General features: G+C 49.2%; 1 protein-coding gene and 1 pseudogene across 2 annotated transcripts in view; both read right to left on the bottom strand.

The window, feature by feature from the left end:
- Positions 1-6275: 6275 nt before the first annotated feature.
- Positions 6276-9270, bottom strand: LOC105511821 (annotated as a pseudogene). The gene has a single exon (XR_001001773.1). The product of XR_001001773.1 is annotated as an uncharacterized LOC105511821 (transcript).
- A 1159-nt stretch (positions 9271-10429) lies between these two features.
- The window catches only part of ARRB1 (arrestin, beta 1), a 93515-nt gene continuing 87828 nt past the window's right edge, over positions 10430-16116 (bottom strand). Inside the window, exons 14-16 of the mRNA XM_011942021.1 lie at positions 14146-14216; positions 12646-12697; positions 10430-11253 (exon numbers count right to left, since the gene is read on the bottom strand). Coding sequence (XP_011797411.1) covers positions 11142-11253; positions 12646-12697; positions 14146-14216 — 235 coding nt within the window. The 3' untranslated portion in view covers positions 10430-11141. The remainder of the gene's footprint in view (positions 11254-12645; positions 12698-14145; positions 14217-16116) is intronic.

Genomic DNA, 16116 nt, shown 5'->3' with positions numbered 1-16116 from the left:
ATCTTTTAATTGTTATGTAGAGGTCATTTACGATTAATGTAGTTACTGATATGGTTGTATTTAGGTCTACCACTTTTATTTTTCTGTTTGTCCCCCTATTTTTTATTATTTTGTTTCAACTTTCCTGTCTTCTTTTGGAATACTTGGATATTTTTCGTATGTCATTAAAATATTTTTTGCTATTGTAATTTATCTATATGTTTGGCTCTAGTTTAGTTGTTGCTCTAGGGACCACAATATACATATACAACTCTTCACAATCTACTTAGGGTTAACACTGTACCATTTCAGCATTTCAAATGTAATATAGAAGTCTTAAAAACAAATAGGTTTGCCAGGCGCAGTGGCTCATGCCTATAATCCCAGCACTTTGGAGGCCAAGGCGGGCGGATCACCTGAGGTCAGGAGTTTGAGACCAGGAGTTTGAGACCAGCCTGGCCAACATGCTGAAACCCCATTTCTACTAAAAATACAAAAATTAGCCGGGCATGGTGGCAGGCACCTGTAATCCGAGCTACTCAGAAGGCTGAGGCAGGAGAATCGCTTGAACCCGGGAGGCAGAGGTTGCAGTGAGCTGAGATCGCGCCATTGCACTCCAACCTGGGGAACAAGAGCTAGACTTCACCTCAAGACAAACAAAAACAAAAAACAAATAGGTTTATCTCCCTCCACTGACCTTTCCGTTATAGTTATTATATGTATTTCATCTATCAACATTGGTAAACCTATCAAACGATGTTATAAAAATTTTTTTTCAACAGTAATAAGTCAGGCACAGTAGCTCATGCCTGTATTTGCAACACTTTGGGAGGCTGAGACAAGAGAATTGCTTGAGCTCAGGAGTTCGAGACCAGCTGGGCAACATAGCAAGGCCCCATCTCTACAACAAAAATAAAGAAAATTGGTGGAGTGTGGTGGTGCATGCCAGTAGTTCCAGTTATACAAGAGGTTGAGGTGGAAGGATCACTTGAACCCAGGAGTTCGAGGTGGAAGTGAGCTATGATCACACCACTACACTCCAGCCTGTCCAGCCTGGGTGACCGAGCAAGACCCTGTCAAAAAACAAAACAAACAAACAAAAAGCACCAATAATAAATACTTTAAAGAACTTAAGAAGATTAGGGGATAAACGGTAAATATAGCCTTTTAAATTTATCCAGATAATTACCATTTCTGTTGCTCTTAATTTCTAAAGATCTGGGTTTATCTCTGCCATTGTTTTAAACTAAATAACTGTGTTTAGCTTTTTTTTTTCAATAAGTCTGCTGGTGACAGATTCTCTTGGTTTTCCTTCATCTGATAATCTATTTTGCATCCTTCTTGAAGGATGTTTTCACTGGATATAGATTTCTGGGTTGACAATTCTTTTAGTGCTGTGAAGATGTTGTACTACTTTCTTCTGGCCTCCATGTCTTCTATTGAGAAATCTGCATTCAGATAGTCATTCTTTGTACGGAAGAAAATACAAGAATGTGTCCTTTTCTCTAGCTGCTTTCAAGATTTTTAAATTTGTCTTTGGTTTTCAGCAGTTTGGTTATATATGTTAATGTGTGATTTTCTTTGAGTTTAACCTATTTGAGATGTGCACAGTTTCACGAATCTATAAATTTATGTCTTTTACCAAATTTGGGGTGTTAGTGGCCATTATTTTCTCAACTATTTTTTCTCCACCAGTCTCTCTTCTCTTCTGGGAGTTCAGTGACATGGAATCTTAGGCCTTATGATATTGTTCCATAGGTCCCTGAGACTGTTAATTGTTTTCAACCTATTTTCTCTGTTTTTTCAGATAGAATAATTTCTATTGATCTATATTCAAGTTCACTGGCTCTTCCTTCTGTCAGCCCATTCTGCTATGAGCTTATCTAATCAATTTTTAATTTCAGATATTGTATTTTTCAGCTCTAAAATTTCCATTTGGTTCTTTTTTAATAGTTTCTATATCTCTGCTGAGAACAACTATTGCAATCCATTTCAAGTTATAACAGCCACTTTAAAATCTTTTATAATTCCAACATCTAAGTCATCTTAGAGTTGGCATCTGTTGATTGTATCTTTCCTTGAGGATTGGTCACATTTTTATGGGTTGTCGCCCCACCACCCCATCTTTAGTTTTGCTTTCTCTGGTTTCAGTTATTTGCACTCAATAACACTTGAAAATATTAAATGGAAAATTCCAGAAATAATTCATAAGTTTTAAATTGCACACCATTCTGAATAGTGTGATTAAATATCACAGTGACCCATTCTCTCCTGCCTGGGATGTAAATCATCACTTTGTCTGGTGTATCTTGGCTGTGTATGCTATCTACCCATTAGTCGCTTAGTAACCATCTTGGTTATCAGATCAACTGTTGCAATATCACAGTATTTGTGTTCAAGTAACTCTTATTTTACTTAACATTGGCCCCAAAGTGCAAAGTAGTGATGCTGGCATTTGTTATAATTGTTCTGTTTTATTACTAGCTATTGTTGTTAATCTCTTATTGTAACTAATGTATAAATTAAGCTTTATAATAGGTATGTATGTATAGAACAAAACATAATATGTAAAAGGTTTGGTACTATCTGCAGTTTCAGGTGTCCGGTAGGGATCTTGGAGCTTATCCCCCGTAGATAAGGGGAGACTACCATATTCGTATGTTGAGTAATTTTGGATTGTGTCCTGGACATTGTGGATATTATATTGTATAGACTCTGGGTCCTGCTATAATCCTCTGTAGAATGTTGATTGTGTTGTTATTGTTGTTTCAGGAGACAATGAACCAACTTAAGTTCAGATTCTAAGCTCTGTCTCACTTTCTGTGGGTGGTGGTTCTAATCTTAGTGAAAAACCATGAGAAAAGAGAAAAAATGGGAAAATTGTCCTATGGAGATGACTTCTCTAAATTTCACATCACCTGTATCATTTGCCTTCTTTTGTCTAACTTTCACAGAGTTGTTATTTAATTGTGTTTTGTATTTTTGTCCAGTGTTTTCAGGTGTATTCAGTAGGAGAGGTAAGCTATAATGGATTTACTCCATGTTGGCCAGAATTTGAACCTCCTGCTCAGTTTCTTTTGATTTGCTGGAGTTTAAAAAAGCTAGGAGAAATGAAGCTCTGAAGCACAGTGAAGACAGTGATAGTGGCATTAAGAAAACAGCAAATATTTCTCTCTTGTTTGGAATCCTGTTCAGAGGTCAAGGCATTCCTTCTAAATTGTGGTAACCAAGCCAACATTACTACTTCTACTTTTTGGATGAGAACACTCAGGAAGAGCTTGCCATTTGCCTGTTTGATCTCAGATCAAATCCCTTGACCTTCTCTTGCTCTGTATTGTCAGGCCCTGACCATTGCAAACTACATTTTCAAATTTCTTGAAAATAAGCTTTTAATTAGATTCTACCAGTGGGAGGCACTGGCTTGAATTTGGAGGGCAGGAGAAGAGAAGAAGCCAGAGCATGTCTGCAGTCTCTACTTTGGGCAGCATTCCCAGCAAGGGCAGTGTTCCCTCTATGCTTCTGGCTTTCGTAGATACCCTCTTCCTCCATGTTCCTGCTAGGCTGCCCTGGTTACTCAGCTCCTCTCCTTGTCCCTCCACACTAGAGGTAGTAACGGTCTCCTATTGTGCCACATCTTTGAGTGGTCTCAAACCCCATTTGCACTTTCATCTCATCCAACATTTAATAAACATTTCCCCAATTAAATTGCTTTCTGTTTTTTTTAATTTTAAAAAATTTGAGATGAAGTCTCACTATGTTGTCCAGGCTGGTCCTGGGCTCAAGCAAGCCTCCCAAAGAGTGAGTCACTGCACCTAGCTTTTTTTTTTCTTTCTTTCTTTTAAGTGATAATTTCTCGCTCTGCCACCCAGGCTGGACTGCAGTGGTATGATCATAGTTCACTGCAGCCTTGAACTTCTGGGTTCAAGGGATCCTCCTGCCTCGGCCTCCCAAGTAGTTGGGACTACAGGCATGCACTACTACTCTTGGCTTTTCTTTTTTTTTTCTTTTTTTTTTTTTTTTGAGAGATGGGGGTCTCCCTATGTTGTCCTACCTGGTTTTGAACTCCTGGCCTCAAGAGATTCTCCTGCCTTAGCCTCCCAAAGTGCTGGGATTACAGGCATGAGTGACTGCATCTGGCCCAATTAAATTCTTGCTACAGGGATAGACTGCTTATCTGGACTCAGACTGACACAGTCCATATGGGAGGGCAGCTGAACAAAAGCTGTAGCTCAAGTCTCCTGATTCAAATGTCAGTGTCTTCCCACTGCCCTACTCTTGACAGGAAGGGAACATCAGAGGAAACAGACTCCCTTCTGGCCAACTAGGAGGGCAATGCTCTGATCTACATTGCACAGTATTTTACAGGACTGTTAAAAAATATGTTGTTCAGGAGTTCAAGACCAGCCTGGCCAACATGGCAAAACCCCATCTCTACAAAAAATACAAAAATTAGATGGACGTGTTGGCACACACTTGTAATCCCAGCTACTAGGGAGGCTGAGACATGAGAATCTCTTACCTAGGAGGCGGAAATGTGTGTGTGTGTGTGTGTATGAAAAATATATTTCATATATTTTCTAGGAAAGTCATCTTACATGCATGGGCATCTTCCTTTCGTGTTAATACGGTACATTATCCATTGGAACATCAACCCTTCCTCACTGATATCCTTACTCCTCCCATATGTTCTGTTAGACCAGGTGGCAGGTAAGTCTTAGAAAACTGAAGTGACTTCAGGAAGACCCAGCAGAGCAGGAGATAAGTGAACAAGAACCAGGGCTGTGGCTGGGGCGAGGACTCCCGCTGATGTGGTCAGTGGGGTGCCAAAGATAGAAGATAGAATGGCTTCACCCCCAGAGCAAACCATGGGTCATGAAATCCTGTGGTATCTGAGAGGGATGAGAGGTTTGCCAGCTTCCCAAGGCCATAAGGCTGAAAAGTGGCAGAAGAGGGACACAGAAAAGTTCTTGGCAGTCTCCACAAGTTGGTACACGGACCAAGCTGGAGCTGGGGCCACAGACAAGGGAAGAGAGCACCTCACCCAGTCATGAGAGCCATCTGCCAGTCCAGGACAGCAGGGCAGCATTTCTTGGTCTTTGACTTGCCATGGGCTTATGAGACAAAAATGAAAGCACAGCCAGCATCCTCTGCCACAAAAGATCTTTAATGGCTTCCTATTTATTATTATTTTGTTCATTTGTTAGAGTTGAATAAACTATAATAATTTGTCTGACATAAGAATGCCACAGGTATAACAGATAAACCTGGCAGGTGGTCCAGGAATGAGAGTGTCACAAAATAATCACTCAACACAAGGGCCACAGACCTGCAGATTCTTCCCAGCCATCCCTCACTCCTGCCCCAGGACACAATCCATGCAGGCCCCCATTCCATAGGAAGAGGCAGGTCCCACAGCATCTGTGGCTAGACCTTAACACGGAGCAGAGATGCCCGGGAAGACGGCACTTCCTATGCTCGTTCCCAAGTGCTCTACTCATCTGCCATGCAGGTCAGGACCACACCCCGAGTTTGTGAGGCACCCACTTCTTATACCCACCACCTCATATGACCACCTATCATACCGAACTCTCCTATGACCCTTGCAGTTGTCCCAGTGAGGTGGGAAGAGCCTGGCACTAGCCTCATTTTACACACAGGGAAACTAAGGACACACTCAGACCTAATGTAATACACCCATGTCATGCATTTGCTGTGCCCTGAGCTTCACATTTTCACCTAGAATTCCTTGGGGGGTGGGGGTAGGGGGCAGGGCAGGCAGGACTTTGTACCAAGGGCTGATCCAGGTCTCACTAAAGTGTACAGGATTCCTGGGGGAATCCTGCCCTCAAAGGAGGGACTTTTGTCATAAAATCCTCCCTGAGTCTGTCTTTTATGTGAGCCAAGATTTCCATCCATCTGGCTCTGTGTAAAGATGAATTTAACCCTAGGCTCTCTCTCCATCACACTGCTTCTCCTGCTGTCCCTTGGGCCTGGGCCAGGAAAGTGGGGTGCCAGACAGGGGTGCAGACACAAGTCCTAGGTGTGGGATTGAGCCTGTTTCCTTGCTGCAGAGCTCCCCATGCCTCATGGGCCAATATCAGGGTCAAGACCCATCCCCACTGAGCACCAGGCCCCTGTTCAAGTCAAACCTTGGCCAGAGCTTCAGGGTGGGTTGGCTAGAAAAGCCATCAACTATGTATGCGTGTGTGTGTGCGTGTGTGTGTGTGCGTGCGTGTGCGCGTGCGTGTGTGCGTGTATGCGTGTGTGTGTGTGCATGTGTGTGTGTGCGTGTGTGTGTGTCAGGTTCCAACACAAAGACAGTTTGTACTGGAATGCTGGAGCCATTCCAACATGAGCAGCAAGAATAGAACCTGTGCTGGCTGGTCTAAGATCAAACCTGGAGATGGTGGTTTGAAGTTTTTCTTCAAAGAAAGCTTGAAAATGAAATCTCAGTAGGCAAGACAAATAAAAGCAGAGTTGTTCTGGTGGAGGTGGAAATGGGAGGAGGGCTGGAAACCTATCCTTTGCCTCCACTCCCATCTTCCCACCTTAGCATCCCCTGGCAAAGGTCTGTGGAATACCAGGGGTTCCGCAGCACCTGGTTTGAAAACCACTGTATCAGTGTCTACAAACCATGGGCCCCACAGACCTGTGCTTTCACTTCCCTTTTGGGGTGATGAGTTGGGAGTGTGATGGGGGGGAGGGTGTTTCCCCATCAACACCCCTTTGAAGCCGCTGTGCAGTAACCCTCTGGGGAAGTGGTAGAGGTGGGGATCCTGTAACTTCAGTCCAGAAGGGATGGCAGAAGTGATGGAGCTGCCTGGGCCAGGAAGACACACCAGGCCCAATGCAGGCCATCTAGATGAGGGTTCAGGAGTCTCTTTTGGTCCTTTTGAGTTTAAAAAACATAGATATCAGAACAGGCATAGGCCTGCGTCCATGAGACCCTGTAAATGGGACCTAAACCCTTCCTCCTGGATGGGTGGGGAACAACCAGGCCCCAGTGACTGGCAGGAGAGAAGCTGTTGCTCTGGACTGCTGACGCCACTGGGGGATGTATCTGCTGTGGCTCAGCTCTCAGGGCAAAAGGCTTAGGTTTTCCCCGGGCCTGAAACCCTCCCAATGTCACTGAGAAGCTGTGGTGGCTCCAGCTGATCCTGCAAGAGGCCTTACACTTTCAAGGGAAGGAACAGGCAATTTCTATTTCTCCTTGCCCTTAGATTTTCTGCAGATAGGTGATTTCAGCTCCCTGAGCCTGGGGGCTGGTGGCTCTCTTTAACCTGGGGTCAGAGCTAAGGCCCCTTGGCCTCTGTGGGGTTCTGACAGGGATGGGAGATGTGAGTGACTCCAGGCCTATGAGGGTCCAAGATGTCCGCCTCCACCACTCACTGACAATATCCATGTCTTCCCTCTGTGTCCTGGTTGATGGGACCACTATTTTTGGGCATGATATTCCTGAATCGTGTCTAAATTTCCCGCTCCGCTAGGTCATCAAAGCCAAATTAGCTGTATCTCATTCTGGTTGACATCTACCTAAGTGAGAAGCAGGGCAAGTGATGAAGACTGGTGGGGAGGCCTTCTCCCGCAGCAAACTTCCTGTGTGGCCCTGGGCCATCCCTGCAGTGGCAGGGCCACACCCATGCAGCCATTTTCAACTTAGAGCCCTGACCGCTGACTTTTGTCTCATCTGGGCCTCATAACAATTCCTGCATCAGGAAGGGAAAGGATTACAACCCCATTTTACAGTTAGGGAAACTGAGCCCCAGAGGTTGAGTAGCTTGCCCAAGTCCCCCAGGTGGTTGGTGACAGCCAGGACTGAGAGGTGGCATTGGGGACTTCCAGGACAGAATTCCTTTTACTGCACCACGTAGGAACCAGCTTGTCGGAACTCTCCCACAAAACCAACAGCCAGGTGAACCCACTCTAGCAGGGCTGAGCTTTGACGCTGAGGTGCAGCCAAATAACTCAGTCCTTATCTTCATGGGGACTGAACTCTTCCCCTGGGTGGAATGCTGAGGAGGTCCAGCTGGCCCTCTGCTCGGTGGGTTTTCACCAGGCCATGCTCTTCCTTCCTGTCAAGACTGGTGTCCACACGCCACCCACAGGGTGCACTACAAAGTCCCGGTGACGGACGGCTTGGCAAGCGCAGGCCCCAAATGCTTGGCACAGAAACCACCAGTACTGTGGGCTGGTGCCTGGGGCCTAGTGAGGCTCCGCCACCCCTAGTTTCACTTCAAGGTCTCACCTGGACAGAATGACTCCAGAAGGGAAAGGGGCCCTGCAGAGAAGCACTTGCTTGGCCATGTTTGGGGGCTGGGAGGTGGTGCCTGGAGTTGACCAGAAGCTTGGAAACATGACCTGGTGCTTCCTCTCCAGGAAGAAGCTGAAGGAAACACTTTGGTCTGTGTGTCCCTCGAGGCTGCAGCACATGGCCAAGGGGAAAGGGGTGCTAAAATCCAACCTGTGTGTCACTCACAAAGCTATGCATTCTAGTGTGGGTCTGAATCACCTGGAAAGGGCACTGTCTTCTAACTCACATCAAGGTACAATAGAGACCAGCAGCCACCAAGAGCCCTGAAGGCAATTGCCCTCTATTACCTCCAACTACAACGTTCCCCTGACTGTGGGCTTCCTGAGGATGGGTGCTGGGACTGACCCATCTCTGTGTCTCCCGTACTTGGCATAGAGCCGAGTTATCAGCAAAGGATGGTAGGCTGAACTCAACTACGTTTGGCCATTGCCTTGTACAGTTTTTCAAGGAGAAAAACAAAAAAAAGATAGTGCTCTGATCCTTCCCTGCAGCTGGAGAAATTTGCTAAACAACACTGGGCTAAACCCAAAAGGGTGAGTGTGATGTTGAGGCGGAGGCTTGGGAAACCAGCCTGACAAACCTTTTCCATGCATGCGTTAGGGATAGGGGAAGAGGTTTGCAGGAAAGAGGTCATTCCAAACACTAAAGGGTCTTGTGTCAGCCCCAAATGTTTCAGAAGACACGGGGGTGGGGGGGGCTGTGTTTGCCATGCACTACTCCAGCATTTCATTAGCTCTGTGCCTGCCCAGATGAGGTGCAGCCTGCCCAGCAAGCTCTAGGAGGGGCTGGATGCCTGGGAGACTGGGGAGTACGACTGCCCCTAGCTGACTTGGTTCTGGTCTGGGGAGGGGGCCCTTAGGTTGAGTGGTCATGAGCCTCAGAAGTCGCACTGCCAGGCTTGTGAAACAGGTGATTTCACCGTGGGAAATAAGTGGCACTGCCTGCCCCGAGAGGTGCTGGACTGGAAAGGACTGAGATGCCACTTGCATAAGATTTTTTTGTCTCCCTTTTCAGACAAGTATGGGACAGAGATGGAAGGGAGCAGAAACTGAGGAGAGAGCCCTTGTCCTGCTAATCAATATATTTGTTTGGGTAAACCTCGGGGTGTCTGCATCCACAGGGGGCAGTGAGGTACTGCAGGCCCTATCACAAGCCCCTCAGCCAAGCCTCAGCAAAGACGTGCTCTGTCCCTCCTTGGGCAACTCAGGCTAGCTATGGCCACAGCCTGACATCAATCCCTTCCCAGTCCTGGGCAGGGGGTGAAGTTGAGGGGAGTTGGTGCTCCCTAGGGCCCTGCCACCTCTGAGGTCCAATAAAACCACACTGGAGGCAGAGAGACCAGGCAGCAGCTCTGGATCCACCCACCAGACCAGGAGCGCTAATATTCCCAAATTCTTGGTGGCCAGAGCTAGGAAGGCCCATTGTGATCATCTGGTCAAACTCCTTGCTTTCCCAAGTGAGAAACTGAGGCCCAGAGTGGGGAAGGAACTTGCCCAAAGTCACACAGTAAGTTATTCTCAAAGGCCAGGCAAAGAGGGTAACTCCTAACACTTTCTACCTCATCTCCCATCTGGCTTCTTGCCCCAGGAATTGCCCTAGGTCTCAATCACGCCAACACCAGCCAATGCGTACTGGGTACCCATGACACTGGGAGCTACTGGAGGTCATCAACTCCCCAAGAAAAGAAGGGGCTTATTTGCTACCCAGCAGCCTCCTTCCCTTTGGGTGAGGATATCTCCATGGATGCTGCCACCTTCTGGGATAGGACCCCCTTTGACTGTGGCATGGTGGCCTCAGGCACACTCTCCCAGTCTGCAGGTTCAGTCCAGCCCTGGAGAATGGCAGGGGGAAGCAGGAGGATACTAGTGGCCTCAGCCCCCACTAGACCCCCATCCTCACTTCCTGCATGACCATGTGAAGTCCACAAGGAAGGGACATAAGGCAGACTCTCCTCTCCCCGCCCCCTGCCTCCATCTCCCAGCGGCCCACTTCGGGAACCCTCATCAAGAGCTTCAGCTAACTCTGCTGTGGGCTGGTGCTTGCTGAAGACCCCCTCCCTCCCTTCCTCTGCTTTTCTCTCTGCATATCTCTAGACAGGCCCATGCACTTGAAATGCAAGGTAGCTAAGATGTCACATCCTGACAGTACTGAAATATACTTTGTTGAGTCCACACAGCTTGCCTCAGCCTAGGTAACTGCTGGTAAGAAAGTCACTCCAGTTGCTTTTCTCTACTCCTGTGGTCTACAAACTTTCACCAACGTCACTATCAGACACAGAGGGACATCGGGTGGGGAAGAGGGTGAAGGCAGAAGGTCTTTGGTGGATCAGAACTTCAAAAAGGCACTGAGAATCTGTCCACAGGTCTGCCCCTCCCAGCCAGACGGAGGTGGCCTTCAATGCGGTCATCTTTTAGCTGCCAGAACTTTGTTAACCACCTGGGACCGTGGACATCTTCTCTCGTGTCTTGAGCCCTCATCCCCATCCCTCCAAGCCCTCATGCCCACCACACCGTGTCCTGCATGCCCCATCCTCCCCTGTCTGCTCCCCATCTCAAGTCCAATTCCAAGGCCAGAACCCTGGTAGCTTTTCTGGGAGACAGCATGAAAAGGAGGGGAGTGGAGAGACAATGGCAGAGATGGGGTGGAGCTGGTGTGCTGTGGTCCTGTTGGCATGGTGACGTGGGGCCAATCCTGAGGTCAGAGGTTCATCACCGTGATCTGGAAGGCCACGGGCCCCCCGGTAGAAACTGGAAGAACAAAGGGGAAAAGAAACCAGAACGGGAAGAAGACGAATAAGCATCCGAGCGCATGAGAGTGGAGCCGGAGCCACGTGGAGGCAGGGCCGGCCCCTCTATCTGTTGTTGAGCTGTGGAGAGCCGGTACCATCCTCCTCTTCCTCCTTGTCATCCTTCATGCCTTTCAGTCTCTGGCGGGCAAAGTCCTCAAATACAATGTCGTCATCACTAGTGGGAGAGACAAGGAAAATGTGGCGTGTTTGCAGGGGGAGGGAGAGTAGGCTTATCCAGAGGCCTGGCCAGAGGTGACTCAGAGTGTGGCTCTGGGGCTGGGGAGAGAACCACCCTCTCTGAGGGCTCTGGCCTCGGGGGCTGACCATGAGCAGAAAGGCCTGTCTGGCAGGCACATGTGGATGCCACCTGTGGCAGTAGGGACAGTCACATCAGGACTCAGGCCAGTCATGAAAGGGGCAGAGAGGGGCATGAATTTGACTCTTGTGCCTAAGGGTTAGAAAAGTAACCCGGTTCTTTAGGAGGTCGGGGGAGCAGTATGGCTCTGTAGCCCAAGGAAGGACTTATTCCCACTGTGAGAGGCCAGGCCACCAGTAGTTGTTTCACAGCATGTTCTGAATCCCCCAAGAATTAAGACTGGTAAACCCCACCCCACCACCCAGAAAACTACCCTTATGAAGCATTCCCGTTTCTGGACAGGAAGGAGTAGTTTGGCTTAATGGAAGAGAAGACCATGGAGAACCTTTCTCCCAGGAAGTGTCAGCTCAGATTCTACCATGGGAGATCCCACACAGGAGAAGGCTGGGGTAGGAGGATGTGAATCTAAATAGGGGAGTAGAGGACCTGTTCGTGAGGAAAAGGGAGGCTGAAGTGGGGTTTCAGGACTAAGGACTGCCTTTAAGAACAGCGAGTTCCCTTCTACCATGAAACGTGTCCACTTAGGACCATGCAGGGGTCCATCCAAGTCCCCTGCCCAGCAGGGTTCAGCCAGTGCATGGGACATCCTCATGGGGTGACTTGAGACTCCCACACCCCAGATTTCTCCTGGGGGACAAGGGAAGATTGGCTTTGGAGCTGGAGCAAGAAAACCGCTTGGCCCTGGAGGTGGTTCTCGCAGTCGGCCCAGGTCCTCCCCCTCTGGCCACTGTCCGGTGACTCGATGGCCTTTGACCGCAGGGAAATCCACATCGGTTGGTCCTCAGGAGTCAGAAGCAACAAGATCCCCAGTCCCCTGCCCACCCCACAGCCTGATTCCACTGGTTGGCGTGGGCAGGACAGGAGAGCCGAGCCCAGGGCCATGGACCAGCCCTGTGTGAGCCGGAGCAGGCGCTGTGGATGGACGAACAGACTGACGGACGGACGTGCAAGGACGAGGGAGGAAGACAGACCCCACCAAGGCAGGAGGAAGAGGAACAGGCACGGAGGGTCCTTCAAGTCACATGCAGGCAAGCGGGTTGCTGAAGAGGCGAGCAGAGGCAGCTCTCAGCAGACGGGGTTAGACCAGCGGCTCCTCAGGGGTTAATAAGCATATATGCAAATGACCCTCTCCACCCCGCCCACCCACGGCCCGCCCCGTCCCCGGATGTCTGCAGGCAGGGTTCGGCTTACTTTGTGTCCAGTTCTATGAGATTGGTATCTACTGGCGTCTGGTTCTCTGGAACTAAACACAGGGCGGGTGGGTAGAGTGTCCAGGGGTTAGTTAGTGAGTGGATGAGCACGGGGCGGGTAGGCACAGGCCCCCACCCTGGGACAACCAGACTAACATGAGGAGTGCAAAAGAAAAAGGGGAATGGAGAGGGGGGAGGACTCATTCCTGGTACTGAATGGCAGGGAGGAGGGCACCAGGAGGGCCCCGATCCCCACTGCAGCCCCAGAAGAACAGAAAATCCTCTAACTTCTGTTTCTTTTGGCAGGTCTCCAACATGACTTATGTTAATTCCTAGCATGTATGACATTTACCAACTCTAAGACAATCTTTTTTTTTTTTTGAGACGGAGTCTTGCTCTGTCGCCCAGGCTGGAGTGCAGTGGCAGGATCTCGGCTCACTGCAAGCTCTGCCTCTCAGGTTCACGCCATTCTCCTGCCTCAGCCTCTCGAGTAGCTGGGACTACAGGCGCCCGCCACCATTCCCGGCTAATTTTTTTGTATTTTTAGTAGAGACGGGGTTTCACTGTGTTAGCCAGGATGGTCTTGATCTCCTGACCTCGTGATCCACCCGCCTTGGCCTCCCAAAGTGCTGGGATTACAGGAGTGAGCCACCGTGCCCAACCAGACAATCTTTTTTATATTTTCCTTCACATTTTAACATCTCCGAACTTGGAGTGTGTCTTACCGTCGATGGCACTGCAGTTTAACCATGGAAGTTTTTTCCTAATCATACCTACTATAATGTTGTCTCTCTTCACTGAAAGTCTCAGATTCAGTGAAATATGACCAATCTGCTATCACTTGAAAAACATGACAGGCCAGGCGCGGTAGCTCATGCCTGTACTCCCAGCACTTTGGGAGGTTGAGGCAGGCAGATCACCTGAGGTCAGGAGTTTGAGACCCACCTGGCCAACATGGTAAAACCCCGTCTCTACTAAAAATACAAGAATCAGCCAGGTGTGGTGGCAGCCGCCTGTAATCTCAGCTACTTGGGAGGCTGAAGCAGGAGAATCTCTTGAGCCTGGGAGGCAGAGGTTGCAGTGAGCTAAGATCCACTCCAGCCTGGGCAACAGAGTGAGACTGTCTCAAAACCAAAAAAAAAAGAAGAAGAAGAAGAAAAACATGACAATAGTGTGTCCAGCGGTCATCTTATCCAAGCAACCCCTTCCCCTACTTCCAAACGGGATCCAGCCCATGCCTGGGTGCAAGATAGAGGCTCAAAGCATGGTCAGTGAGTTCCCTCCTCCACTCCTGGTCTCCCTCTCCCATGGGGAACAGGAGCCACGCCTCACTGTGTCCTGGTTGGGTCAGAAGCAAATCGAGTTCTGGATCCCACAAAAGATGTGGGGACCTGAGAAAAGGGTGACTGGGCTGAGGGCAAACCTGGGAGGGGGTAGGTTACAGGGTCACATGGCAGCTGCTGGAGAATCCCTACCCCAGAGACCCACAGATTCTGCTCACCTTCCCGATGCAGGGGTTCCTCTTTGGGCTTGGGGTGCATTAGGGTGAAAGGCAGTTCCACAGCCACATCACTGAAACAGAGACCCAGACCCAGTAAGCCTTGAGCAGACTCGCAGGCTGTGAGACTCGATGTCAATGCCTTGTCAGGGAGGACTGCGAAGGGTTTTGCCATCAGAGGAGGTAGATCCAAAAGATGCCCTCCAGCCCCAGTTCTGCCCCTCGGAGCCTCGGTCTGCCTGGGAGCTGGACGAGGAGACTTCCTCTGGCTCCAAAAAGAAATGGAAGCCTCCCCTTTCCTGAGAAGGCTCCCTGGGTTCCCATGGGCTGGGAGGAGGCCCAGGGGTGGGAAAGGATTGCCCAGGGCAGCATGCATCATGGTCACTGCGGGGCTCCAGAGGTGCCCTGGGACCCTGCCCACCTCAAATCGCCACAGCCACTCTCACCTCCCCTGACACTGCCCTTCCCAACTTCCAGGTTGGAACTGCTCCCACACTCATACCATCCCATCTCCCAACACCTCCAGGGCACTCTTGTAAAAGTGCTCAGGTGACCCTAGCACCCCTGCAATCTGGATGAAGCACTGTGGAGGTCAGTTTAGTCAGGTTTAGGATGGCCCCAGGGCCCAAGGCTGTCCACGCTGTGAGGATGCAGGGGAAAGCAGTCGGGAAAGACCCAGCCACCAGCCAGTGCTTCTGATGGGGCTTTCTCTGTATTTGGCCCTGATGGACAGAAGCAAATATTCACATGGTACTGACCCTGTGCCAAGGAATACTGTAAGCCCCTTCCATAGAGTAACTCATTTAATCCTCGCAATAACCCTATTATTATCCCCAATGTACAGACTGGGACATTGAGGCATGAGGAGATTAAAATATCTTGCCCAAGGTCATACAGCCATTAATGATAATAGCAGATTCTGGCTCCATAGCCACACCCTTGATCACTGTGTGACAGTAGCAGAATTGAGACGAACAAAAGCAACCCTGAAGGCTCCTCTCGGCTTGGGGTGGCATCACCCTAGGAGACCCCCCAGCTGTGAGTGTCTACAGGCACAAGCCACCTCTTACCGATCTTTTTGTCCAGAGCCCAGTTGGGAAAGAGAAAGGGACAGGGAATGGAGTGGTCAGGGGCACAAGCCATGCAATTAGAAAGGTCTGTTCCACCAGCCTCACCACTCGCTGGTGCAGCACTTTCTAGCTTTGAGTCTCACTGAGCTCCACATGGAAACGGGGATAACAACAGGTTCTAGACAGCCTGTCTTCTAGAACCACCAGAACTTCTGGGAGATGAGGCAGCTAAAGGGCTGAGTTACACTGTGAAGCTTGACCAGGAACAGTGGCTCAAGACTGTAATCCCAGCACTTTGGGAGGCCAAAGCGGGCGGATCCCTTGAGCTCAGGAGTTCGAGACCAGCCTGGGCAACATGGTGAGACACTGCCCCCACCACCTATCTCTACTAAAAATACAAAAATTAGGCTGGGCACAGTGGCTCACGCCTGTAATCCCACCACTTTGGGAGGCTGAGGCGAGTGGATCATGAAGTCAGGAATTCAAGACCAGCCTGGCCAAGATGGTGAAATACTGTCTCTACTAAAAATACAAAAATTAGCCAGGCACGGTGGCAGGTGCCTGTAATCCCAGCTACTTGGGAGGCTGAGAGAGAGAACTGCTTGAACCCGGGAGGCGGAGGTTACAGTGAGCCAAGATCACGCCACTGCACTCCAGCCTGGCCGACAGAGCGAGACTCTGTCTCAAAAAAAAAAAAAAAAAAAATACAAAAATACAAAAATTAGCTGGGCATAGTAGAGCACACCTGTAGTCCCAGTTACTTAGGAGGCTGAGTTGGGAGGATGGCTTCCGCCCGCGAGACAGAGGAGGTTACAGTGAACCAAGTTTGTGCCACTGCACTCCAGACTGGGCAATAGAGTCAGACCTTGTCTCAAAAAGAATAAAAAAATCAAATACAAATGTG

The sequence above is a fragment of the Colobus angolensis genome, unplaced genomic scaffold (assembly GCF_000951035.1).
Source record: "Colobus angolensis palliatus isolate OR3802 unplaced genomic scaffold, Cang.pa_1.0 Scaffold205, whole genome shotgun sequence".
In the NCBI taxonomy this organism is placed as follows: Eukaryota; Metazoa; Chordata; class Mammalia; order Primates; family Cercopithecidae; genus Colobus; species Colobus angolensis.
The sequence above is the reverse complement of the archived record's forward strand: the minus strand, read 5'-3'. Positions and strand labels throughout refer to the sequence as shown.